The sequence below is a fragment of the Ovis canadensis genome, chromosome 14 (assembly GCF_042477335.2).
Source record: "Ovis canadensis isolate MfBH-ARS-UI-01 breed Bighorn chromosome 14, ARS-UI_OviCan_v2, whole genome shotgun sequence".
NCBI classification, from domain to species: domain Eukaryota; kingdom Metazoa; phylum Chordata; class Mammalia; order Artiodactyla; family Bovidae; genus Ovis; species Ovis canadensis.
Genome location: NC_091258.1, coordinates 78,977,049 through 79,004,803, shown reverse-complemented (window position 1 = coordinate 79,004,803; position 27,755 = coordinate 78,977,049). Strand labels below are relative to the sequence as shown.

General features: G+C 43.7%; 1 protein-coding gene across 3 annotated transcripts; it reads right to left on the bottom strand.

The window, feature by feature from the left end:
* Window positions 1-5,809: 5,809 nt before the first annotated feature.
* Window positions 5,810-16,179, bottom strand: LOC138419356 (zinc finger protein 154-like). 3 transcript variants are annotated; one of them, XM_069552143.1, is made up of 4 exons: window positions 15,921-16,179; window positions 12,754-12,959; window positions 11,014-11,140; window positions 5,810-9,703 (listed from the first exon to the last, which is right to left on the bottom strand). In XM_069552143.1, exons 3-4 carry the CDS (start codon window positions 11,045-11,047, stop codon window positions 8,319-8,321), a joined length of 1,419 nt encoding a protein of 472 aa, XP_069408244.1. In that variant the 5' UTR covers window positions 11,048-11,140; window positions 12,754-12,959; window positions 15,921-16,179; the 3' UTR covers window positions 5,810-8,318. The 3 variants fall into 3 exon arrangements, with proteins under 3 accessions (XP_069408244.1, XP_069408245.1, XP_069408243.1); XM_069552144.1 differs by having other exon boundaries at window positions 12,921-12,959; window positions 15,921-16,162; XM_069552142.1 differs by lacking the exon at window positions 15,921-16,179 and having other exon boundaries at window positions 12,921-13,701.
* Window positions 16,180-27,755: the final 11,576 nt, after the last annotated feature.

Sequence of the window (27,755 nt, the reverse complement as noted above, 5' to 3'; positions counted from 1 at the left end):
AGCCCCTTTCCCACAATTCACAAGTAATAGCAAGCATTTTATAGTATTTTATATAAACAAAATCATTTGATATATTTTTTCTGGGGAGTGGGAACTCTGACTTTTTTCACCAGCCATAACTATTTTGAGATTGATCCATTTGCCTCATGTATCAATTATTCATTTGTATTGCTGAGTATTCATCCACTGTATGGATATACCACAATTGTCTTTTATCCATTTGCCTGTTAGTGGATATTTGGGTTGTTTCCAGTTTTGTGCTGTCACAGATAAAACTGCTGTGACGATTTGTGTATAAATTATTACTGAATCACCTTCCATTGTATGGTTGTACCACAGTTTATCCATTCACTGAGGGGTATCTTGGTTGCTTCCGAGTTTTGGCACTATGACTAAACCTGCATTATGCAGTGTTTTGTGTGGGTATACTGCCGGAGTCCAGCTCCAGCAGCCGGGAATCAGCCTGAAGGGATGAGCGGTGTCGGCGGAAAATGATGTAGCCTCTGACTCGGACTACATGTGTATTTCAAGCATCCGGTCTTCTTTTATACTTTTTCAAAAGCTTTAGGTCAGAGGTTTTACATTTTCACCTCCCCCTCACCTAGATTTATTATCTTCTTGTTGTCCTTCAAACAGAGTTCCTGCTTCAGCGATTCTCTTAGAATCGTGTTTACTTATGATTACATTGTAAATCATGCTTATGTCTGGGCCGCATATCACATTCCTCAGTCTATTTCTTATCTTTTTAAATCCCGCTTGCCCCTAGTATCCTAAGCTCACTATCTCCTAAAAAGGCTTCTAACTATTCTTAATTATTCCTAAACTCAGCAAACTTCTTTTGCCATAAACATTTCCCTCACAAACAGGTCTCAGATAACAATCTTTTCCATGGCCTCAAGCTGTGGCCTACGTGCTCATCCTGGGACATTCTTTGCAAAAATCCTTGAAAAAATGCCAATGGTTACTCTATAGATTATTTTCTTGGCACAACTGCAGAAGGCTTTGTGCTTTCTCATGCTTCTCTCAAGAACAATAATCACTTTAACATTCCTTCCAGCCAACTCAACCGAAGAAAGGAAAGAACAAGTCAGGATCACAAAACTTAACTTCTTCATCCCGGGACCGTGCCTGCGGAATGAGGAGAGGGGGCTGGTGCCGTGCCTCCATTTTGTCAGTAATGCCTAACACGGCTCCCGACAGTATACATTTTCACTTCATTTGAGCTCAAGCCTCAGAGCATGATTTGCTGGGTCACATAGTAAGAGAATATTTAGTTTTATTTAAAAAACTGCCTTCAAAAAAAAAAAAAACTGCCTTCTAAAGTGGCTGTATCATATTGCATTCCCACCAACAGTAGGTGAGAGTTCCTGTTGCTCCATGTTCTTGTCAGTATTTGATGTTGTCAATGTTTTGGTTTTTGCCATTCAAGTAGGTATGTAGTAATTGTATATTGTTGTTTCTCTCATTTGCAATTCTCTAATGACATGTGATGAATAACTTCATATTCTTTTAATAGTGTCTTTTGCTGAACAGAAATTTTACACTTTAGTCAAGTCCAAATTACTCAGTGTTTCTTTCATGGATTGTATTTTTGGTGTTGTGTCTAACACATCATTGCCTAACCCAAGGTCTGTGCCCCCTGTATTATCGTCTATGCGTTTTACTGTTTTGTATTTAGGCTCATTATCCATTTTGAGAAAATATTTGTGAAAAGTGTCAGGTCTGTGTCTGGATCACTTTTTTTTTTTCCATGCTCTGCAGCTTGTAGGATGTTAGTTCCCAAACCAGAGATTTTAACCCACATCCCCTGCAGTGGAAGCAGGGAGTCCTAACCACTGGATCATGTCTTTAAGCCCCATTTGTTGAAAAGACTATCCTTTCTCCATTCCTTTGCCTTTGCTCCCTTTTCAAAGATCAGTTTACTGTATTAGTGTGGATCTATTTCTGTGGTTTCTGTTCCAGTTTTTTCCACTTAGTGAGATAATCATCGCATGGCTGTGGTTTTTTAAAATATTTTCCTTGTTGTCTTTTTAAATGGTGCATGCGTGCTAAGTCGCTTCAGTCATGTCTGACTCTGTACAACCTGTGGACTGTAGCCTGCCAGACTCCTCTGTCCATGGGAGCTAATCTTGCATTACCTGCAAGAAATCCCACATGATCATCTTGTATAATCCATTGTATATATTTTGCAGAGTCAGTTTTCTGATACTTTGTTAATGTATTGTATAGATAGATGAGTAGTAATGGGTTTATAGATCTGTTTTTCTCCGACTTTGGTATCAGAGTAATTCTGATGCCAAAGAATAATTGTTTCCTCCTCTATTTTCTGGAGGAGTTTTGAAGAATGAGTTAAACTTCTTTTTTTAAATGCTTGCTGGAATTCCTTAGTGAAGGCACCTAAGCCTGGAATTTTCTTGGGGGAAGACTTTCAATAAAAATACAGTCAAGTAATTTTTTCTATTTTGTTCTCTTGAACGGCTTTCAGTTCAGTTCAATTCAGTCGCTCAGTCGTGTCCAACTCTTTGTGACCCCGTGAATCGCAGCATGCCAGGCCTGCCTGTCCATCACCATCTCCCGGAGTTCACTCAGACTCACGTCCATCGAGTCCGTGATGCCATCCAGCCATCTCATCCTCCGTCGTCCCCTTCTCCTCCTGCCCACAATCCCTCCCAGCATCAGAGTCTTTTCCAATGAGTCAACTCTTCACATGAGGTGGCCAAAGTACTGGAGTTTCAGCTTTAGCATCATTCCTCCCAAAGAAATCCCAGGGTTGATCTCCTTCAGAATGGACTGGTTGGATCTCCTTGCAGTCCAAGGGACTCTCAAGAGTCTTCTCCAACACCACAGTTCAAAAGCATCAATTCTTTGGCACTCAGCCTTCTTCACAGTCCAACTCTCACATCCATACATGACCACAGGAAAAACCATAGCCTTGACTAGACGGACCTTAGTCGGCAAAGTAATGTCTCTGCTTTTGAATATACTATCTAGGTTGGTCATAACTTCTTCCAAGGAGTAAGCGTCTTTTAATTTCATGGCTGCAATCACCATCTGCAGTGATTTTTGGAGCCCCCCAAAATAAAGTCTGACACTGTTTCCACTGTTTCCCCATCTATTTCCCATGAAGGGATGGGACCGGATGCCATGAGCTTCGTTTTCTGAATGTTGAGCTTTAAGCCAACTTTTTCGCTCTACTCTTTCACTTTCATTAAGACGCTTTTTAGCTCCTCTTCACCTTCTGCCATAAGGGTGGTGTCATCTGCATATCTGAGGTTATTGATATTTCTCCCGGCAATCTTGATTCCAGCTTGTTTCTTCCAGTCCAGCGTTTCTCATGATGTACTCTACATATAAGTTAAATAAGCAGGGTGACAATATACAGCCTTGACGTACTCCTTTTCCTATTTGGAACCAGTCTGTTGTTCCTTGGAGTATAGTTATGTTTCAGGTGGACAGCAGAGTGATTTAGTTATACATATACATGTATGTATTCTTTTTCAAATTCTTTTTCCATCTAGGTTATTTCAGTGTTTTGAACAGAGTTCCCTGTGCTATATATAGTAGGTCCTTGTAGGTTGTCTATTTTAAATACAGCACTGTTTACATGTCAATCAACTCAATAATCTCTCGCATCCCCCCACCACCCCCCCAAGTTTGTTAAGTTTGTGCATCTGTTTCTGTTTTGTAAATGTTTGTGTGTGTGTGTTTTTTAATCATTCCCTTATGATACCTTCAGTTTCTTTAGTCAGTAGTGTCTTCATTCTTGGTTTTGTTGTCTTTTCAGTCAGCCTAGTTTTGTCAATTTTGAAAGAACCAACATTTTTCTTCATTGATTTTTTAAAAGTTTCGTTTCAATATTTTGTTCTAATTTTATCATCTCCTTTTCTTTGCTTTAGGGTTTGGTCTTATTTTCCTGGTTTCTCAACAAGGAAGGTTAGGTTATTGACATCATTCTTCTTCTGTAATAAACTGTAAATAATGCTATACATTTCCTTTAAATTTTTCTCTTGTAATTAGGATATTGGGCAATGTATAGCTTAATAAATCTCTTCCTATTAAATTTGCAGGGATGGTACCAGAGTGGGAAGAATGCTTATGATTTTTCAGTGCAAGTATTTACAGCTGAAATGGGGGGAATCAGGGTTATCTGAAATACCTTCCACTGTCAGGAAGAGATTGAGCTAAGCTGTTGGTGATTAATGTAGCATTAGCCTCCATGTCTACCAGAATTTGATGAGGATGACCATGTACAGTCAACTCATCTTGAGTACTAAAGGGTATGGCAGGCTATTGGGCACTTTCCCTTCCTCAGGGCACCCTGTTTTGATTTGAGGCATATTCTTTGTGTCAGTTTTTCTTCATAAGATAGGAAAATCTTTTTCCAGTGTTCATTCTATTTATTTGCAAGTGTCCTTGTCAATAGGCAGTTGGTTGGTATGTGGGCCCCTTAGCCTCTGCTCATCATCTGCAGGGACATGTTTCTTTGGATCCTATCTTATAAATATGGTAGTCTGTCCTGAAAATCTACAGCTTAAACATATTTTTGTTTCGCTGATTAAATTGCAATCAGTTTTTCTTTTTAATACTTCAGGTCTGGATTTTCGTAGCCTTAGACTTCCTTTCCTGACCTTTCTATGATCCTCAGGGTTTTTGTGGAAAGAGAACTCCCTGTTGATCCCTTCCTGATCAGTTTCCAACCAGCCTTTGTCGCCTTATCACATAAGCTTAGCATCTTATGTTCCAACCAACATGTATACAAGTTGTATAAGTTAGATGACCTTAGTTAGATGTACCCTAAAGAATTCTAAATTTTTAAATAACTACTTGCTGGTCTTACTTGGGTTGAAGAGAATCTTTAGTTACGTGTTTTAATTCAGCTCAGGTCCAAGGTTTAAATTCTACAATTTTCTGCATGTGACTCACAGCTGCGGTTGATCTTCAGAGGTAACTAGCATTTGGAGTTTTAAGAGAATTGTTGGGAAAAGGTAGTGAAACTGTGTGTGCTTCAGTAGTGTCTGACCTTATGGACTGTAGCCCACTAGGCTCCTCTGTCCATGGGAATTCCCCAGGGAAGAATACTGGAGCGGGTTGCCATGCCCTCCTCTAGGGGATCTTCCCGACCCAGGGATCAAACCCATGTCTCTCATATAAGTCTCCTGCATTGGCAGGCAGGTTCTTTACCACTAGCGCCACCTCAGAAACTCAGTTCCCCTTTTGAGTTTATGATTAACCTCCCTATCCAAAAATCTATTCTTTTTCTTTTCTCCTCTTACCTAAATCCTGTGCTAAACTCAACATTAATAATACTTGAATATTACACAAAGTCATTAACAATGATTATGTAGTTACTCAATGAAATTGGGGAAAATATATAGTTCTAGAGAAACTTGTTACAGGGGAAATAAAAAGTTAAAGTTAAGATCTCAGTGGCTACAGCTTATTACAGTGAAAAGGATACAAATGAAGAGTAGCAAAGGAAGATGGCATAATGTGACAGACTCCAAGAGGAGCCATGTTGGCAGGTTCCAGCTACCCCCTCGCTTAAGTCTTAGTGTCTCAGTTTCTGGCTTGTGCACCTCTGGAAATGTTACCTGGTTTGGTAACAACCTCATATTCACAGCTTGAAATTGCCACAGTTTGGAGTATTTGTACCAGGGAAATTGGCAAACACTACAATCAGGGGTCGATTTGCTGTTCTATGAATTTTTGAGACTTTAGAAAGTGGTGCAGAGTGAGTTAATAATGAGGATTATACATGGGGAATACCACAAACATTCATTCCACCCAGCCAAGTTGAACTGAAGAAAAGTCAAGTTCTAACACATTTCTTTTATTGTCTTCTTAGTTATTCATAAAAAAGGAAATAGCCAAAATTCACTGCTGCTAAGTTGCTTCAGTCGTGTCCAACTCTGTGCGACCCCATAGACGGCAGCCCACCAGGCTCCTCTGTCCCTGGAATTCTCCAGGCAAGAACACTGGAGTGGGTTGCCATTTCCTTCTCCAATGCATGAAAGTGGAAAGTGAAAGTGAAGTTGCTCAGTCATGTCCGGCTCTTTGTGACCCCATGGACTGCAGCCTATAAGGTTCCTCCATCCATGGGATTTTCCAGGCAAGAGTACTGGAGTGGGGTGCCATCACCACCTCCAAAATTCACTACCATATGGTAAATAACTATTATAAATATTTTATCAAAGACATGCACTTGGCAAGTGAACACATTAAAAATGTTCAACCAGATAGACCATCAGGCAATAGTGAGGTAACTACACACTTTGAAAATAGGTTAATATTTAATATGCTGACCATACCAAACAAGTACAGGTGAGGAATATAGGGGAGTTGGAATGCTCCCAGTACTGTTGATGGGAATCCAAAAGGGTAGTCATTCACTTTAGAATATGAAACCATATATTCATCTAAGAAAATTTATGTACATGTTCACAGTAAACTTTCTGTGATAGCCAAGCTGGAAACAAAACCAAAATCCCATTCATCCATTAACAGATAAATGGATAAACAGTCAACGGGTTAATATATCCAGTGTATTTTTCAGGAATTAAAAAAAATTAACTATCAGGGAATTCCCCAGTGGTTTCTGTGCTTTCATCACTGAGGGCCTGGGTTCAATCCCTGCTTGGGGAACTAAGATCCCAAAACCTTGTGGCATGGCAAAAACAAATAAAAACACAACCATTCATATCTGCAATATGGATAATTCTCAAGGTAATTATGTACCATGAATGAAAAAGGCAAATACAAAAGTAAACACATTAACATTCCAATGACATTAAAATTCTAGAAAACTAATAGAATGTGAAATAAAGTAAATTGAATTCCAGTTGCCTGGGAGCCCAGGGAGATTTCGGAAGGGAGATGTGGGAATGATGGATGTTTGTTATTATGGTGGTTCTGTGATTTTACACATAGTAAAAGTTACCAAGCTATACATTTTAAGTATATTCAGTCCACTGCATACCAACTATACAGCTCAATTAAGTTTAAATAAAAATTGGCTTTACATAAAAATCTGAATCTCCTTTTTAGAAAAGTAGAACTCTGGAAACCAACACAATAATTACATCACCTCTCCATGTCTCATGCAAGGGCTTGGGTCCCAGTAGCAATGAAGACAGAGGAGCAATGGAAGGTGTTTCCACTTGAGTTCTCCAGGAACTCTGCCTGGGTCCTAAAAAACCACATGCCTGGACTACAGGATTTCCACTCTCCCTCTTTTTTTCCTCCACAACTGTGTAGCAATGGCCTTGAGATAAACAACCTGCAGATACTATGAGGATCCTAAAACCTTTACATTATTCAGTCTGACTCTGACTGGAGGCTCAGGAGGAAGTAGCTCTGTAGATCTGGAGAATTTCTTTAAAAAACCTCCTAAACCACCAGTCACCTTTGTGGATGAAACTTTAGAGAAGGCCCATTCCTCCTTCTTTGCTAGTCTCTCAGGACCTATTAATTCCCTGAGTGTCTTCTGTACCAAGTATGGTACCTGCTTGATGTCTGTAATCGAACAACAATTCGGCAACATCAGCCTGCCATGTTGTGGGCATTATGGTACGTGGCTCTGTTCCAGCTGGACCTAGAGCATTTCTTCCCTTGAACAGCACTGGGGGGATGATGTGACATCCCCTGTGAAAACAGAACATTCATGCTGTTCCAAAAATCACTGGTGGTTCTCATGGCTGCCCTCATCTCAGGGTGACCTCTGAAACCAAAAATTATGACATTCAGGTCACAACAAAGCCCTGCAGTCTACCCCAGGAGGCCTTGAAAAAACAAATTAGACCAAAACTGCAATGAAAACTACTCTCTGCCATGATACTATCCTCACTGAGGAATACAGTGTTCCCAAGCAGGTAACATACAGCTGGAAAAACCCATTCTGAGCATGAATAATGCCACTGAAGAGAGTAAACAAGCCACCAGCAGAACACAGACTGGGTCACCTTGGTCAAAGCTGGTTAAGCCAATGTTTTAGTCAGTTAGACATAACAATAACATCCAAGTGCTCAGGCTACTCAAGCTTTCCTCCATAGAATGCATGAGCACAAAAGTCTACCCAACTTTGTTCACACTGAGATGACCACCAGTTGGTAGAAATAAGATGATTTTTACCACAGAAACTCACAGTGACATGAAGTCTGGGAAGGGCCATGGGCAGATCAGAAAGTACAGCATAGCTCCTTAAAAGCTTCCAACAAATCAGGTACCCACAGGTAATCTCCACACTAGGACTGTGCAGATGGGTGGCATTCAACTTCCAGTTGATGAGTCCCTCACAGAGCCTGTTCAGTAAGATGTATTAGCTAAGGAGACAGTTCATTATTTGCTTCTCTGCTCATCTCATTTGAAGGTCTTTGTCCCATATGAACTTTCTGGTGACGAAGAAGGTTAGATCTTCGGCTGAAAGCTTTCTTACACTCACTGCACTCATAGGGTCTATCTGGGCTGTGATGTTCCTGGTGCTCAATCAGAGTAGACCTTTGACTAAAGACTTTTCCATATCTGCTGCACTCGAGAGGCCCTGCTCTGGTGTGAGTTTTTCGGTGTTGAGTAAGCTGGGTGCTTTGGCTAAAGAATTCTCCACATTCAGTGCACTCGTATGGTCTTTCTCCAGTATGAATTCTCTGGTGTTGAGTGAGGCCAAAGCTTTGGCTAAAAAGTTTTCCACATTCAGTGCATTTATAAGGCCTTGCTCCAGTGTGAACTCTCTGGTGCTTGATGAGAGTAGAGCTTTGGCTAAAAACTTTTCCACACTCACTACATTCATATGGCCTTTCCCCAGTGTGGATCCTCTGATGTTTAATGAGGCTGGGACTTTGGTTAAAAAATTTCCCACATTCACTGCACTCATAAGGCCTTGTGCCTGTGTGAACCCGCCTGTGTTTAATTAGATTGGAGTTGGATGTAAAGAATTTTCCACATTCATTGCATTTATAAGGCCGTGCTCCAGTGTGAATTCTCTGATGTTCACTAAGGCTGGAGCTTTGACTAAAGAATTTCCCACATTCACTACACTCATAAGGCTTTTCTCCAGTGTGAATTCGCAGGTGCCTAACAAGTGTGGGTTTGTTGCTAAAAGCCTTCCCACATTCCCTGCACTCATAAGGCCTTTCTCCAGTGTGGACTCTCCGGTGCTGAACAAGTATGTGTTTATAGCTGAAGGTTTTTCCACATTCACTACATTCATACGGCCTCTCTCCAGTGTGGACTCTCTGGTGCTGAGCAAGCCTGTACTTGCGGCAGAAGGTTTTCCCACATTCACTGCACTTATAGTGCCTCAGTCCATTGTGAGAGGCCTCCACACACTTGGTGTCCTCTTGTGGAGTGACCTGGTACTGGAGAAGATCAAAGCTAACAGGGAAATCCTTCCCAGGCTCCTGGCATGGGAAAAACTTCTTGGTTGTATGAACGGTACGAGTCTTCATAAAGGCCTTACCCATGTCTCTTCTAAACAGTTTCTCTCCACTGTGCTGCTGAAATTTCATACCTGCCCTACACAGTGTCTGGACAGGGTTTACTCCCAGGTCCTCAGCGAGACGCAGACCACCTTCTACATCCAGGTTACCTATCTCCCAGGGATAGGCCTTCTGGATGGACGGGTCTGTCTTTGAAGTAATTATCTGTGGCACTTCTATGGAAGCATTCCGCTCAGAACTTTTCTCCTTCACCTCTGCTCTCTGCCAACAACCTGAAAGCAAAGAAATGGGGGTGAATTTCATGTAGATCTTGGTAGAAGTAGGGAGCCCCATCACAATACATGTCTGACATAGAATAAATCCATGGGACTATTTTCAGGACAAGGGAGGTGGGAGCAGGTTAGGAAAGGGCTGCTGTGTGGACAGGGCCTTTACACATCACAAAACATGGACGACTCACCAGGCAAAAGACACAAGGATGGGGTGCAGAACACGGGGAACCAGGGGTCCACAACTCACTCCTCCGGGAACAGTTTTCACCAGGGCCTTGGCTGCTGGGGACACGTGTGTGCTGTGTGCAAAGCTGTATTCAGACCCAGGAAAATCCAACTGTCACCGAGTAGCTAGTGTTCAAGGACCGTTTAGAGGATAAGTGCAGGCCTCATGACATGTTAGGTGTAGGCCAATACTGAAAAGCAGAGAAGTGAGGATGGAGAGGACCACCGAGGAGTGGAAGGCAGAGAGGTGAGGGACAATCCTGGGCGCAAAGTCAGAGCAGGTATGACGGAAAGAGCAAAGTGTCAGCAATGGGGAGGAGAGAGAGTAATGAGGTTCACAGTCACTGGCCTTGGCACCAAAATAGTTTTGGGCACAGGACACGTTCCTGATACGGTCTGAATCCAGCCATGACATCACTTCCTCCCCCTGATGCCAATCACCAAGGCCAGGCCCACTCTGAGCCCCTCTTGCTGTGCCTGGAGTCATGTCCACTCTGTCCTGTACCCAGGGTTCTCCTCCCAGCTCCAGCGGGACAACAACATGGGACCTAGAAGATGCAAGTCCTAAGGGAAAGATAGGACAGGTGAGTGGTCAGTACTGGCCCATGGGGGCAATCAATTCCAAAATAATCTCAGGAAACAGACACTATCACATAAAAAAATCTTTGTGGGGGGAATCATAGAAATAGCCAGGTGAACCCCAGAAATAGTGACTATGTTGGGTCCCAACAATTGCTGGTACAGTGAGGGCCAAGGAAATGTCAGCTGGAAGGGGGAAGAGCCTGGAGCACAAATGTGCAGGGGTCTACAGAGTCATCTCAGCAGGGAGATGACAGAACTCATTCCAAGTCTTTTGGCTCAGAAAACCTTCACTAAGAAAACTTCAGAGCCGCTGGCACTGGGGCTACCTGTGAAAGGAGTTGGTCCACACACTCACTCAGCCTTGGCACCCACAGCACAGAGGACAGGGAAGCAGTAATAGAGAGGTGCCTACTGTCCAGCTGTGAGACCAATCGACTTGCCTTGGAGAAAAGTGGAAAGTCAGAGACCTGCCCAGGATGCTGGGACAGGGGTGAGGGCCTTACCCAAGGATGCAACCAGTGCAAAGGTCTCCAGCATGACATAGCAGTATAGGTGTCTCTGGGTCTCATCAAGGATCCTCCATTCCTCCTGGGAAAAGTACACAGCCACATCCTCAAAGGTCACAGGCCCCTGTGATGATGGGAACAGAGTGTGCGTAAGCAGCCCATCTCCCCAGGACCCCATAAGTACCCCCAACCTAGTCCAAACTCACTCTGGGGTCATCATCCTCCCCAGCAACCCAACTCAAGAGGGCAGTGGTACCCAAAACTCTTCATGTTTTCTTGAGCACTAGCTCCAACCCCGGTAACAACACGCACATCTGCAGACAGATGCCTTCTACGCTGTGGGCCTGGGATGTAGGGCCTACTCCCTCTCATGCAAGACAACAGCCTGACAGTTCCCAGGGTGATGCACCCCAGATGCCAACAACTTGGGCTCATACTCCTCTCTCAACCTTCTGGAATGAGGGCACTGGGACTATCTCTTCACACACCTTCCCCACATCTGTGTCACCCACTGGACCACCTCATACATCTGACCCCCAACACTAGCACCTGGACCACAAAACTGTCATGTCTCCTATCTCCTCATATATCTTTCTGCACATGACACCTGAAAATCTGTTCAACGCCAACAGAATCCCACCAAACCCCAACTCTCCACTGGCAGCTCACCAGCCCTGTTCTGAAGGCTTCCCCACCAGGCCTTGGTCCTAGTTCAAACCTCAGTCAAAACATGCAGACCTAAAAATCCCTGGTCAGGGTCCACTTCTAGACTACACATTATGTCTCCTTACCAATTCCAATCTTTGTCCGTATAACAGCCATTCAAAATCCACACCTACTTGACACACCTACAAAAATTCACATGACATTCTGTCACAAACTCCCCAAGTTCCACCACAAAAGCCTGGTAACTGCACAGAAAGAGAAGCAAACACCAGCCTGACTTTGCTATCACTTCATCTCCATTTCTGCTTTCCCTCTGCATCAATTTCATGGCCACTCTTCCATGAAAACCTGGGCCACCTGCTGAGCCCCCACATACACACCTTCCCGCTGATGACCTTTGTAACAGCTCCCCTGTTCCCTTGTCCCATAATTGCACCCTGAAGCCTCCCTGGCCCTCTAGAGCTGCATGTTCAGCCACTCATTTGTCTCCTATACTTGAATCATTGGAACATCATCTGAGATTCATCAGGGCCAAAACCCAATTCCTAATATTCTCAGTGAAAACGACTGCTATCACTGACTTCCCTGTATCAATTAATGCAACTTCCAGCCTTCCAGATGCAAAGGGAATAAACTCTAGTGTTATGTATGACCCCTCCATTTTAGAAAATCTGGTCAGCCCTTCTTGTAAAAATCCTGAAGCCTGGTATTTCTCCTACCTCCATATCCACCCCTCTGTCTAGTCACAACCAGTGCTCATCTGGATGACTGCAATAGCCTCCTTGATTATCTCATCTTTCCTTCCCCCAGTCTGTTCTGCAATCTCCACTTAAGAGGGAGCCTCTTAAAGCCTAAGTCAGATCACTCTTCTCCTCTATTTCAAATACTCCATGGCTGCCGTCACTCTGAACAGACTTCTGAGAGCACAGCTTCTCAGCAGAGTATTATACTAGGCCTGACTCTGGCCCTCTTGCTCTCTGTCCTCACCAGACATTAACAGAGACTTACAAGTCCTAAAACACACCCATCTCAGTTGCATCCTCAAGCATTTGTGTGGATTTCCCCCAGTACCTAAGACAAGCTTGTACGTTTAGGCCACTGGCTGCCAAAAATGTGAATCTCCTCATGGAACCTCTGGCTTGGACTTGGAAACCTGGGTTGAGGGTTGCTCTAGGGTCTCCAGACATCAAGTCCAGGAAGAGTAGCAGCAAAAGACGTCCAGGACACCAGACACTCACCAGTGAAGAGTCCATACATGGTTCTTCTGAATGTGGAACCTGTGGGAAGAGAAGGGCCATGTAACTTTAATTCCCATCAGCAGCAGACAAAAGATTAATGAGTGAATCATTTAATATTTCAGGCAGACACATAAGGGTAAACTAAAGCCATGTAAAAGAGGACAGAAAATGTTATGCAGTTGTGCCATAAAGTCACGAGGATAACTTGAGAAAAGGTTTTTCAACAGTGGTATAAACAAGTGCAAAGCCTCCCTGTCAGAGTCATGTCTGGTGTGTCTGAATAGCACCCTCGAGGCTAGTGTGACTGCAACCCAATGAGCCAGAAGAATACGGGATTGTATTGGTGAGGAAACGCTTGTGGCAAGTCACATAGCACTATTATAACACTGAGTTACAAATATCAAAATTTACTCCATTTTATGTTAGATCTGTTTCTGACACTCCCATTTGAGTCCCCTGCCAATAATACATTTTTCTATTCCTATCGCTTATGTTTGGCTCTAACAGGTGACCAGGAGTTCTTACATGTCCTTTTCAAATTTTTCTCTGGTTATATTAAAAGTTATTGTTGTATATAAAATTCCAGTTTATATAATCCAGATTAAATTCTGGTTTGAAATTACTATAACATTATATAGTATAATTCAAGAACATGTACTTTTCCTATTTATCCATATTCTTTGATGTTAAAACTTTTCCATAAATATTCAGACAGAGTATCTGTAATTTCTTATACGCTCTTCTCTCGTGTAGTAGAGAACGGAACCACCACGTACTGACTGCATGCAGAATGAATCTCTGACAAAGGGGATGTTCCTTGAATCAGAGTGGAAGTGCTTTGCCTCCAGCATCTGGGGATAACTGGACCTCATTTTGGACTCTTTTAAACTTAAGAGAAAGGATATAACTGATAGGACCTGACCTCTTGTCATCCTCATTATAGAAACATGGAAATATCTTCTTGAGTTCTTAACATCTTGTTATGGTTTTGAAGCATTATAACGTTTTATCCTTATAATGATAAGGATAATGATAATATAATGATATTATATATATATTATATACATAATGATATATCCTTATAATGATAAGGCCAAAGCCCACTTAAGACAGGTATTTAATAAAATATCTCAATAATTTTCCCTTACAAGATCACCAGAAGAAAATTATTTAACAGTGAAATAAATATTACTGGAAAAGCACAATCTTTTAAAATATTAAAACAGTCTATGTGTGTGTGTAGACTGTAAAACAAAAGTTTATATAAGGCATAAGTGTATATCAAAATATAACTGTGAAACAGTTTAATAATTTCATTCAAAGAACTAAGTTAAAATTAGTAGTATGGAGGAAAACAAATTCAGTAAGTGGAAATGTTAATTTAAATACAATAAAAATGTTAACATAGAAACTAAACAGACGTGTGCTTAATGTATCTTTCCAGAACACATGTCAAGTGTGGCTACAATACCACTGTTTATAGACATATCGGACTAAAACACCACCACCATCAACAACAAAAACACAGAGAAAAGCCTTCAACAGAAGAATTTACAAAGACATTTACTCATATATTCATATCTATAGAAAACTACACAAAAAGGAAAATGACTGGCTACTCTGCGTGAGGGAGGGTATCCAACTCAATGGACATGAATTTGGGCAAACTCCAGGAGATAATGAAGGACAGGGAAGCCTGGCATGCTGCAGTCCACAGGGTCACAAAGAGTCAGAACCGACTTAGCAACTGAACAACAACGTAGCATGAGAAACATGGGTAAAGTCACATCATATTGTGCAAATGAAGAAAAAGACATCGTAATACTTACATTATTCCATTCACTATGTTTTAAAACGAAGGAGCGAACATGGGTAAAGTCACATCATATTGTGCAAATGAAGAAAAAGAAATCGTAATACTTACATTATTCCATTCACTAAGTTTTAAAACGAAGGAGCGAAACTAAACTACAGCCGTCGCATATTTCCCACATACTTGGCAAAACTGTCGAGAAACTATCAGTCGTGTCCGTCTCTTTGCGACCCCATGGACTGTAGCCTACCACATTCCTCCGTCCATGGGATTTTCCACGCAAGGGCACTAGAGTGGGTTGCCATTTCCTTCTCCAGAGGATCTTCCCGATCCAGGGGATCGAACCTGGGTCTGCCTCATTATAGGCAGACGCTTTACGAGGGAAGCCTTATGTGATTCCATTCACTAAGTTTTAAAAGGAAGAAGCGAAACTAAACTACAGCCGTCGCATATTTCGCACATACTTGGCAAAACTATCGAGAAAAGCAAGGAAACCCTTACTTTAAATAACAGACAATACCTTAACTTTGGGGGGATGGGTATGTTTTGGGCTTCCTGGTGGCCAATGGCACCCCACTCCAGTACTCTTGCCTGGAAAATCCCATGGACGGTGGAGCCTGGTGGGCTGCAGTCCATGAGGTCACTAAAAGTCGACAGGACTGAATGACTTCCCTTTCACTTTTCACTTTCATGCTTTGGAGAAGGAAATGGCAACCCACTCCAGTGTTCTTACCTGGAGAATCCCAGGGACGGGGGAGCCTAGTGGGCTGCCGTCTATGGGGTCGCACAGAGTCGGACACGACTGAAGCGACTTAGCAGCAGCAAATGGTAAAGAATCCGCCTGCAATGTGGGAGACCGGGGTTTGATCCCTGGGTTGAGAAGCTCCCCTGCGGGAGGGCGGAGCAACCCACTCCAGTATTCTTGCCTGGAGAATCCCCATGGACAAAGGAGCCTGGCGGCCTACAGTCCGTGGGGTCGCAAGGGCACGACTGAAGCGACTAAGCACATAGGCGGCTTCCTGGGGTCCTGTTGATAACGCATATTTTTTTATCTCAGGCGGTTAACGGATACTAATTTTAGATCTGCTTAATATACATATAAGACGTTAGTAAGAATATACTAATAAGAACAAAGATAACTCAGGATAAAAAGAACCGGGCGAGGACCCGGAGGACGCAGGATTCACCTGAATCGGAACCATCAACGTGGCCGCAGCCAAAGACGTCCGTTGGCGAAGGCGGGGTCGGGCTCTGCAGACCCCGTCCCGACCCGAGACAGAGTCAGGTCGGATGGCGCCCACGCCGAGCCTGAGACTCGCCTCGGAACACCAGGCACAGCGGCCTTCCAGCTCCCAGGTCTCAGGTCTGCTCAGCGTCAGGACGCACCTCAACCGCGAACGGACCCGAGTTTGCAATATGTCGCCGGGGACCCACACAGGAAGGTCCACTCAGAGACCGCTCTCTAGAACGGAAGTGTCTCTGTCCTGAGACTTCATTGGTCCATTGTCCCTGGCTCCTCGCGCGGTGCCTTTAGGATAATGTAGTTCATAGCGCTCCAAGAGGTAATGCTCCCCAATTCGGGAGAATGGTCCCGCCTCACCAGTAGGGTTGCTGTGAAGTCCCCAGGCTGCGAAGACTGGGCCAGTTACACGCTTTTTAAAGGGGTTGCACCCAGATTTCCATGAAACATAGTCTGTGCTGATCACATAGAAGTATAGTGACAGTAATATTTCAAATGTTTGGCCTCTCTTGCCTTCTGAGATGGCCCACTCTGTCTATGGAGTGTGTGTCTCTCCGAATTAGCCTTCTTTCACTTAAAAAAAAAAAGAAAAAAAGAAAAAAAAGAAAGAAACTTAGAGATGGTCCCCAAAGCTTACCAGGTGGTGCTAGTGGTAAAAAAAAAAAAAAAAAAAAATCCACCTGCCAATATGGCAACCCAGGGTTCTATCCCTGATCCCATCCAGGAGGGAAATGGCAACCCACTCCAGTATTCTTGCCTGGAAAAACCCCATGGACAAAGGAGCCTGCCGGGCTACAGGCCATGGGGTTGCAAAGTCGGAGGTATCTTAGCGACTAAACTACAACAACAAAATTGGCCCAACTAAGTGGTCACATGATACCAGGTTGTCATTCAGACAGAGTGAATCCATCCATAGCTGGAGTCCAATAAACATTGTCTTATTGCTTTTCATATAAATGTAGCCTAACTTGTTGGCTACAGTTTATGAGTGTCTCTGTGTTAGGTCATAGTCGAAAAACCTAAGACTCCAGACAGAGCCATGGCGAATAAGACAGAGGAGGGATGTGGGGCAACTAGAAGCAGATGGACCATGTACCGTGTCTTTGGTTCCCTCAGCAAAAAGTACACTTAGTGATGGTATGTCCTATTCAAGAACTGATACGTATTTCAGACTCCACATTTTAATATATATCCAGTTCTTGTCTCGGAGAAGGCAATGGCCACCCACTCCAGTACTCTTGCCTGGAAACTCCCATGGATGGAGGAGCCTGGTAGGCTGCAGTCTATGGGGTCGTGAAGAGTCAGACACGACTGAGCGACTTCCCTTTCACTTTTCACTTTCATGTGTTGGAGAAGGAAATGACAACCCACTCCAGCGTTCTTGCCTGGAGAATCCCAGGGAAAGAGGAGCCTGATAGGCTGCCATCTATGGGGTCACACAGAGTCGGACACGACTGAAATGACAGCAGCAGCAGCAGTTCTTGTCTAGAAGCTAAAATCTACCTATCTGAAAAGAAGAGTGACTTACAACTATTGTCACTTCCTGCCTGGAGAGTGACTCCATGGTTATGGTCATAGCTTATTTGGGACAGGGGCAATTGAACCCTGAGATAAAGCCTTGCAATTTCATGATCCTCTTTCCTTTCTGGGGAGTCAATATAATTTCACCTGCAAGCGTAGAGACAATGCATAGAGTTGAGATTACCTCAGGAAAATATTTGTGAAATGTTGAAGTTGTTGAAACCAATCATCAGCTATTCAAAGTGCTGGCCAAAATACCTCTTGGCCATGTCCATAAAGTTAAGATCTTAGTAAAGCTTAAAGAGACACTGAAGACTGAGAGTGAGAAAATGAGACTGAGCATGTAGTTACACAGGAACTTGGCTAGTCTGTGAATCTGGCTCTCTAAATTGTGATTTATTGTTTATTTATTTGATAAACAATTAATAATAATCTTTTTTGTATACAAAACAGTACCAGCTTGAAGGGAGATGTGGAGAGAGCAGATTGATTTGCCAGAATGCTGAAAGCAAACAGGGCATCCATAGCATCATATTTGTACCCTCGTTGACAAACACTCATTAAACTGCATATTCCATTCCAAGCACTACTTTGGCTGTATAAGCTTATCAAGATCCAAAGAGACCAAGAACCCCTTTCCTCTTGAGTCTGACCTTTTGGTCAAAGCGATAGACAGTACAGACTTAATGATAAGATATTCAATTGCATAAGACTTATGTGTAATGAATGCTAACTGAAATTTCAGAAAAAAAAATACCTGATTGGTAGAAAGAGACATTTATTGGAGGCTTGTTAGGACTGCAGCCTGAAAGACACAGTTTTGAGAAACGGTAGAATAATGTTTCCCTAGACCCATGGATGGAGGAGCCTGGTAGGCTGCGGTCCATGGGGTCGCTAAGAGTCGGACTCGACTAAGTGACTTCACTTTCACTTTTCACTTTCATCTATTGGAGAAGGAAATGGCAACCCACTCCAGTGTTCTTGCCTGGAGAATCCCAGGGACAGAGAAGCCTGATGGGCTGATGTCTGTGGGGTTGCACAGAGTCGGACACGACTGAAGTGACTTAACAACAGACTACGAAATGGAGGAATTTTAGGATGCCAAAAAAAAAAAAAAGGAAGGCCATGATTTTTTTCAATAAATTGTGAAAAATTGTAATTGGAGCTGTCACGAAGTAAGGGTGCTTGTAAAGCAAGGCTTGACTGGAACTGGAAATGTCTGCATACTTACAAGGGAGAATCTTGAGACCGCCAGGCTATAGGTAGAAGATCTATTTAAATAACTTTATTTTTTACTTTTGGTTGAACTTGGTCTTCGTCACTGTGCTTGGGCCTTTCCTAGCTGCAGTGAGTGGGGACCACTCTTCGTTTCCGTGCTTGGGCTTCTCGTTGCGGTGGCTTCTCTCGATGCTGAGCACAGGCTCTAGGTGGCGCGGGCTTCCATCCTTGCAGGATGTGGGTTCAATAGTTGAGGCGCACCGGCTTAGTTGCTCCCCATAATGTGGGATCTTCCCGGACCAAAGATCAAAGCCCTCTCCCCTGCATTGGCAGGCAGATTCTTATCCCCTGAGCCACCAGGCAAGTCCAGTAGGAGAATTTTTAAACCATCTAGTGTCTGCTGTCCAACTGAACTTGCATTTACTCATTCACTTTACAGCAAAGCCAATCTACTAAGCGGGTTGTGGTGAATGAGAGTACATTGTTAATTGTGGGACATCAAGTGAGGAGAACAGGCAGCTCTAGCTCAAAAGACCCAGACTTCCTGGTGGATTTTAGGCAATGGTGTTTGGAGGCAACATTTGGGTTGAGGGGTGCAGCTTGTGGACTTTCTTCTAATTGGTTGGTGTTGAGGTACCTGGGTGATGTTTTGGGAATATTATTGTAGGCATCAAGTAATCAGCATCCTCCGCCTGGGTGGGGGACTTGTTTTTTGTGTCAGTCGCTCACTCGTGTCTGACTCTGTGACCCCACGGACTGTAGCCTGCCAGGCTCCTCTAGTCCATGGGATGCTTCAGGCAAGAATACTGGAGTGGGTAGCCATTTTCGTCTCCAGGGCATCTGCCTGACCCAGGGATCGAATCCAGGTCTCGACCAGGTGGCGAAAGTATTGGAGCTTCAGCATTAGTCCTTCCAATGAATATTCAGGGTTGATTTCCTTTAGGATAGATTGGTTTGGTCTCCTTGCTGTCCAAGGGACTCTCAAGAGTCTTCTCCAGCACCACAATTGGACAGTATTCTGGAGAAGGGAATGACAAACAACTTCAATATTCTTACCTCGAGAACCCCATGAACAGTAGCCTTTGCCATAAGTAAGTAAAAAATGCAGCATATTCAAAACAGGAATACAGGACAATTTAACCACCATTGTAGACCAGTGTAGGGCAAGGTACTCTCTTTTAGATATGGTTCTAAAGGAAAGGCAGTGATAAAGACTTTTAATTTTACCATTTATTCAAGAAGAGGGAGAAAAGAAAACTTTGTTTAAGATTTATCTTATTTATTTAAATTTTTGGCCGTGGTATGTCGTCATTGCCGCACCCTGGCTTTCTCTAGTTGTGGCGAGCAGGGGCTGCTCTCTAGTTGCGGTATGCCAGCCTCTCACTGCAGTGGCTTCTCTCTTGCTTCAGAGCATGGGCTTTAGAGTGCTCGGGCTTCAGCAGTTGTGGCCCAGGGGCTCAGGTGCTCCACGGCACATGGAATCTTCTGGGACTAGGAATCGAACTGGTATCCCTTTGGTTGCAAGGTGGATTCTTAACCTCTGGGCCACCAGGGAAGTCCCAAGAAAACATTTTTTTTTCTTTAAAAAATATCCAGGGAATTTCTTAGTGGAATTCTAGTGGTTAGGACTCCACACTAGCACTGCAGGGGCCACAGGTTCGATCCCTAGTTGAGGATCTAAAATCCTGCAAGCTGTGCCAACGGGTCGGTAAATTAAATAAATAAAATAACTGTGATGGGAGAGTTCTGAACTCTACTAACTGAATGGTGCACATCAACTACCCTCAAGCGCCAGTCATGGAGAAGCTTCAGGTTCATGTGGGAGAGCCTCTATTTCCACTGCTCTGGTTGTCAGCACTGGGACTTGTCCCGATATTTGGTCCTCAAGATTACTGGGAGAGGCCCTTGCTGGCTTTTCTGGACGGGCCCCTGTGCCCTGTCTGCTTGATCCAGCAGCCCCGCTGTAGAGGGGCTGGGCTACTCTTGGCCAAGGATAGAAGGGGGTCAGCAGTGCACTTAAAACACTTCAGCATCAAGAAGGCAACAGTGGAGCTGCATGCAGCGATGGGAGAAAAGCCCCTCCCAACTCCATTTTATTTCAGGTTCCTGTTAGACTGGGTCCGTTTTATATGTTCTTTTCCTAAGGAATTTATCTTATTTTTACTTTTCCTTCATGGAGATTGCTTCCCTGATGGCTCAGATGATAAAGAATCTACCTGCAATGCAGGAGACCCGGGTTTGATCCTTAGGTTGGGAAGATCACCTGGAGAAAGAAATGCCTACCCACTCCAGTATTCTTGCCTAGGAAATAGCATGGACAGAGGAACCTGGCAGGCCGTGGCCCATGGGGTTGCAAAGAGTTGGACATGACTGAGCAACTAACACTTTCACTAACTGAGGTTACTTAATTTTTACAGTGGCTTTGAGACTGAAGAAGCATGGATTACCTAAGTGAAAGTGAAAATGTTAGTCATTCAGTCATGTCCGACTCTTTGCGACACCATGGACTGTAGTTTGCCAGGCTCCTCTGTCCACGGAATTCTCCAGGAATACTGTAATTCTCCATGGTGTCGCAAAGGGTCGGACATGACTGAATGACTAACATTTTCACTTTCACTTAGGTAATCCATGCTTCTTCAGTCTCAAAGCCACTGTAAAAATTAAGTAACCTCAGTTAGTGAAAGTGTTAGTTGCTCAGTCATGTCCAACTCTTTGCAACCCCATGGGCCACGGCCTGCCAGGTTCCTCTGTCCATGCTATTTCCTAGGCAAGAATACTGGAGTAGGTTGCCATTTCCTTCTCCAGGTGATCTTCCCAACCTAAGGATCAAACCCGGGTCTCCTGCATTGCAGGTAGATTCTTTATCATCTGACCCCTAGGTGGAGACATCCCTAATTCAGCAGGGATTAAAAAAAAAAAAAAAAAAGTCAGTGTTTGTATGAGAAATGTTTAGAATATGTAATACTAATATTAAACATGTAATATGTTTGTGAGCCTATGAAAGCTGACTTGCAAGAGAGAGAAATTATTAGTTTGGCTTTGCTATAAATGAACGCTAAACAGACATATACAGATTCTTAGGAAACAGGCACATTCCTGCATACACAGAGAAGGTGGCAGAGTATGAAATAGAAGCACATTTTGGAGATAAAGCCACAGCTTCAGTTTCATTTTCTGGCTTTTCAGACTTCACTACCTCTAGCTTAATCTTGGCTAAGATTTTAATATTTTTTTTACATGTCACAGTTACACTCACCTAGAGTTATTTCTGCTGATATATATATATATATATATATATATATAAATATTGTATATACATATAATTTTATTTATTTGTTTATGGCTGTGCTGGGTCTTTGTTGCTGCACAGCCTTTTCTCTAGCTGCAGTGAGCCAGGACTACTCCTTAGTTGCGGTGCATGGCTTCTCACCGTGGTGGAAATCAAGTAGGTGGCTTTGCCTTCTGCCTATTCATGAGGAGACTCTCCTTGGGCCTGTCGCTATCTTCCCTGACTCAGGGAGGACTAGGGGGCTACAATTCTTTTTTTACAGACAAGAGGCAGGCAAAGGACAAGGAGTTGGGCAGAGTCTGTTTCAGGAAAGACCAGAGGGTCCAGTTCCATTTCAAGTCTACCGGTATCTGAAGAGCGACAACATAGCTGATTATAGAAGTGCACACAGAGTGTCATTATAATATGCGGTTGTCTCTTTGCATTTGTAGATTTGAGACCCTCCTGTTTTTCAGGAGGACCAAGAGGAGCTACTCCACGTTCAAGGTCAGGAAGGGCAGCGATGAGGAGATACCGCTCATCCCAGGTAAGGAGCAGCGGCTGTGCTTTGCTGGAGCAGCCGGGAAGAGATACCCCACCTGCAAGGTAATAGAAACCCAAGTAAGATGGTAGGTGTTGCGAGAGGGCATCAGAGGGCAGACACACTGAAACCATAATCACAAAAAACTAGTCAATCTAATCACACTAGGACCACAGCCTTGTCTAACTCAATAAAACTAAGCCATGCCCTGTGGGGCCACCCAAGACAGGTGGGTCATCGTGGAGAGGTCTGACAGAATGTGGTCCACTGGAGAAGGGAATGGCAAACCACTTCAGTATTCTTGCCTTGAGAACCCCATGAACAGTATGAAAAGGCAAAATGATAGGATACTGAAAGAGGAACTCCCCAGGTCAGTAGGTGCCCAATATGCTACTGGAGATCAGTGGAGAAATAACTCCAGAAAGAATGAAGGGATGGAGCCAAAGCAAAAACAATACCCAGCTGTGGATGTGACTGGTGATAGAAGCAAGGTCTGATGCTGTAAAGAGCAATATTGCATAGGAAACTGGAATGTCAGGTCCCTGAATCAAGGCAAATTGGAAGTGGTCAAACAGGAGATGGCAAGAGTGAACATCGACATTCTAGGAATCAGCAAACTAAAATGGACTGGAATGGGTGAATTTAACTCACATGACCATTATATCTACTACTGTGGGCAGGAATCCCTCCAAAGAAATGGAGTAGCCATCATGGTCAACAAGAGAGTCCGAAATGCAGTACTTGGATGCAGTCTCAAAAACGACAGAATCATCTCTGTTCGTCTCCAAGGCAAATCATTCAATATCAGAGTAATCTAAGTCTATGCCCCAACCAGTAACGCTGAAGAAGCTGAAGTTGAACGGTTCTATGAAGACCTACAAGACCTTTTAGAACTAACACCCAAAAAAGATGTCCTTTTCATTCTAGGGGACTGGAATGCAAAAGTAGGAAGTCAAGAAACACCTGGAGTAACAGGCAAATTTGGCCTTGGAATACGGAATGAAGCAGGGCAAAGACTAATAGAGTTTTGTCAAGAGAACACACTGGTCATAGCAAACACCCTCTTCCAACAACCCAAGAGAAGACTCTACACATGGACATCATCAGATGGTCAACACTGCAATCAGATTGATTATATTCTCTGCAGCAAAAGATGGAGAAGCTATATGCAGTCAACAAAAACAAGACCAGGAGCTGACTGTGGCTCAGATTATGAACTCCTTATTGCCAAATTCAGACTTAAATTGAAGAAAGTAGGGAAAAATCACTAGACCATTCAGGTATGACCTAAATCAAATCCCTTATGATTATACAGTGGAAGTGAGAAATAGATTTAAGGGCCTAGATCTGATAGATAGAGTGCCTGATGAACTATGAACAGAGGTTCGTGACATTGTACAGGAGACAGGGATCAAGACCATCCCCATGGAAAAGAAATGCAAAAAAGCAAAATGGCTGTCTGCGGAGGTCTTACAAATAGCTGTGAAAAGAAGAGAAGTGAAAAGCAAAGGAGAAAAGGAAAGATATAAGCATCTGAATGCAGAGTTCCAAAGAATAGCAAGGAGAGATAAGAAAGACTTCCTCCAGCGATCAATGCAAAGAAATAGAGAAAAACAACAGAATGGGAAAGGCTAGAGATCTCTTCAAGAAAATTAGAGATACCAAGGGAACATTTCATGCAAAGATGGGCTCGATAAAGGACAGAAATGGTCTGGACCTAACAGAACCAGAAGATATTAAGAAGAGGTGACAAGAATACACGGAAGAACTGTACAAAAAAGATCTTCACGACCTGAATAATCACGATGGTGTGATCACTCACCTAGAGCCAGACATCTTGGAATGTGAAGTCAAGTGGGCCTTAGAAAGCATCTCTACGAACAAAGCTAGTGGAGGTGATGGAATTCCAGTTGAGCTATTTCAAATCCTGAAAGATGATGCTGTCAAAGTGCTGCACTCAATATGCCAGCAAGTTTGGAAATCTCAGCAGTGGCCACAGGACTGGAAAACATCAGTTTTCATTCCAGTCCCAAAGAAAGGCAATGCCAAAGAATGCTCAAACTACCGCACAATTGCACTCATCTCACACGCTAGTAATGCTCAAAATTCTCCAAGCCAGGCTTCAGCAATACGTGAACCGTGAACTTCCTGATGTTCAAGCTGATTTTAGAAAAGGTAGAGGAACCAGAGATCAAATTGCCAACATCCGCTGGATCATGGAAAAAGCAAGAGAGTTCCAGAAAAACCTCTGTTTCTGCTTTATTGACTATGCCAAAGCCTTTGACTGTGTGGATCACAATAAACTGTGGAAAATTCTGAAAAAGACGGGAATACCAGACCACCTTACCTGCCTCTTGAGAAACCTGTATGCAGGTCAGGAAGCAACAGTTAGAACTGGGCATGGAACAACAGACTGGTTCCAAATAGGAAAAGGAGTACGTCAAGGCTGTATATTGTCACCCTGTGCCGGGAGCCAGTGTGAGGAATCCCGCCCGTGACAAGGTCATGAGGAAGGAAGCTGACATACGCAAGGCGTGCTCAGACTTCAGGGGCCCCTCTGGAAATTCCTAAGCATGTACCCCAACAAAAATCTGCCGGCTTTTGTGCTCTGCTTTTCTACTCTTCTGACATTTTCTGGAAAAAGTCAATTCAGGGCTTTAGTCTTCTGCATTTAAAAGAGTGTTTCAATCCAAATACTCCTCTGATGGCTTTCTAGCCTGCCTGCAGGACTCGTACAGCTGCGCGTGTGATTGTTTGAGGCCTCCTGACCGCAGGAGGCACAGGAAGCTTAAAACATCCTAGGAATGTAGGGGCTTCCGAGGAGTCAAAATCTTTAGAATAGGACTGATTAAAGGTTTCATTTGTTGAGTCAATATTTGCTGCCAAATTTTCACATCCTTTAGTTGTAGATATAGTTAGAAAAACAAGTAGTAGACCTTGTGTTAGCAACATTAGATCTTTGAGTTAAGTACCTTCTTTGTTATATCCCACTGCACCTTTGTTCTATAGAGATGTAACTTTAACATTAATGCTTTAAGGAGATGTAGATTAAAGAAAAACACTTCAGGGGAAACAAGATTAACATTCATTAAGGAAGAGAGCCAAAAAGTGTTAACAAGCCTCTTGGCCAGAAGATAATGTAAATCACCTGAGACCTTTTGTATACCAAATGATGTATAGAAAGAGCCTGAGCTGCGAACGCTACATAATCTTGTGTTACCCATTGATCTCTGTTTTATCAAAAGTATAAAAGGCCTTCTGAACAATAAAGGAGGGGGCCAGCTTCTGGGGCCGGGGGCCAGCTTCTTGGACCAGCTTCTCTAACTAGTCTCCTGGCCTGGTTTCTTGGGGCTCTGGCTCCCCCCGTGTCTCTCTCCCTCTCTTTCTTCTTCTCTCTTCTTTCCCTCTCTCTGCTCTTTACTTTAACTTCAGGCTGAATCTCCACCTGGGGCGCGGAGGCTCGCCAGGTCTACTTACTTGCCCCGGCTGTTAAGACCCGCGAGAAAGGGAGCTTAAGGCGAGGCACCCTTAGATATTCAAGCGGGCGCCGGTGGCCCAACGTAGATGGTGCAAATTCCTTGTCTGGAATTTTATTGGCCTTCCGCGTAAACCAAGCTATTCAGCCCTCTTCCTCCACTTAATCTTCTTACTACACTATAGTTTCTTAATCTAATCTATCATTAATAAATAAACAAGTCTTTCCACGCCGACGCCGTCCACCCTTCGAATTCCCTGGATCCACCGGGGCTGGACCCCGGCAACCCTGCTTATTTAACTCATATGCAGAGTACATCATGAGAAACGCTGGACTGGAAGAAACACAAGCTGGAATCAAGATTGCTGGGAGAAATATCAATAACCTCAAATATGCAGATGACACCACCCTTATGGCAGAAAGTGAAGAGACACTAAAAAGCCTCTTGATGAAAGTGAAAGAGGATAGCGAAAAAGTTGGCTTAAAGCTCAACATTCAGAAAACGAAGATCATGGCATCTGGTCCCATCACTTCATGGGAAATAGATGTGGAAACAGTGTCAGACTTTTTTTTTTTTTGGGCTCCAAAATCACTGCAGATGGTGATTGCAGCCATGAAATTAAAAGATGCTTACTCCTTGGAAGGAAAGTTATGACCACCCTAGATAGCATATTGAAAAGCAGAGACATTATTTTGCCAACAAAGGTTCGTCTAATCAAGGCTATGGTTTTCCCTGTGGTCATGTATGGATGTGAGAGTTGGACTATGAAGAAAGCTGAGCGCCGAAGAATTGATGCTTTTGAACTGTGGTGTTGGAGAAGACTCTTGAGAGTCCCTTGGACTGCAAGGAGATCCAACCAGTCCATTCTAAAAGAGATCAGTCCTGGGATTTCTTTGGAAGGAATGATGCTAAAGCTGAAGCTCCAGTACTTTGGCCACCTCATGCGAAGAGTTGACTCATTGGAAAAGACTGATGCTGGGAGGACTTGGGGGCAGGAGGAGAAGGGGACGATGGAGGATGAGATGGCTGGACGGCATCACCGACTCGATGGACGTGCGTCTGAGTGAGCTCCGGGATTTGGTGATGGACAGGAAGGCCTGGCGTGCTGCGATTCATGGGGTCGCAAAGAGTCGGACACGACTGAGAAACTGAACTGAACTTCTGTTTCACATTCTGAAATAAGAGGTCCCTAAACTTTCTGGCGATGGCACCCCACTCCAGTACTCTTGCCTAGAAAATCCCATGGACGGAGGAACCTGGTGGGCTGCAGTCCATGGGGTCACGAAGAGTCCGACACGACTGAGCGACTTCCCTTTCACTTTTCAGTTTCATGCATTGGAGAAGGAAATGGCAACCCACTCCAGTGCTCTTGCCTGGAGAATCCCAGGGACAGGGGAGCCTGGTGGGCTGCCATCTATGGGGTCATACAGAATCGGACATGACTGAAGTGACTTAGCAGCAGCAAACTTTCTGCATCACCGACTCGATGGACGTGAGTCTGAGTGAACTCCGAGAATTGGTGATGGACAGGGAGGCCTGGCGCGCTGCAATTCATGGGGTCGCAAAGAGTCCATACGACTGAGCGACTGAAGTGAATTGAAACTTTCTGTGAATTTCCTAGACTGCTCTCCAGAAATCGGAGTGCATCCCTTGTAAAAGCAAGCGAAACTCCGCCCCATCGTTGGAGCCTGAGAACTTGGTTTCCCTCAGCCCGTGGAAAAAAAGTGAAGTGAGTTCTGCTCTGACCAGAGGCAAGTG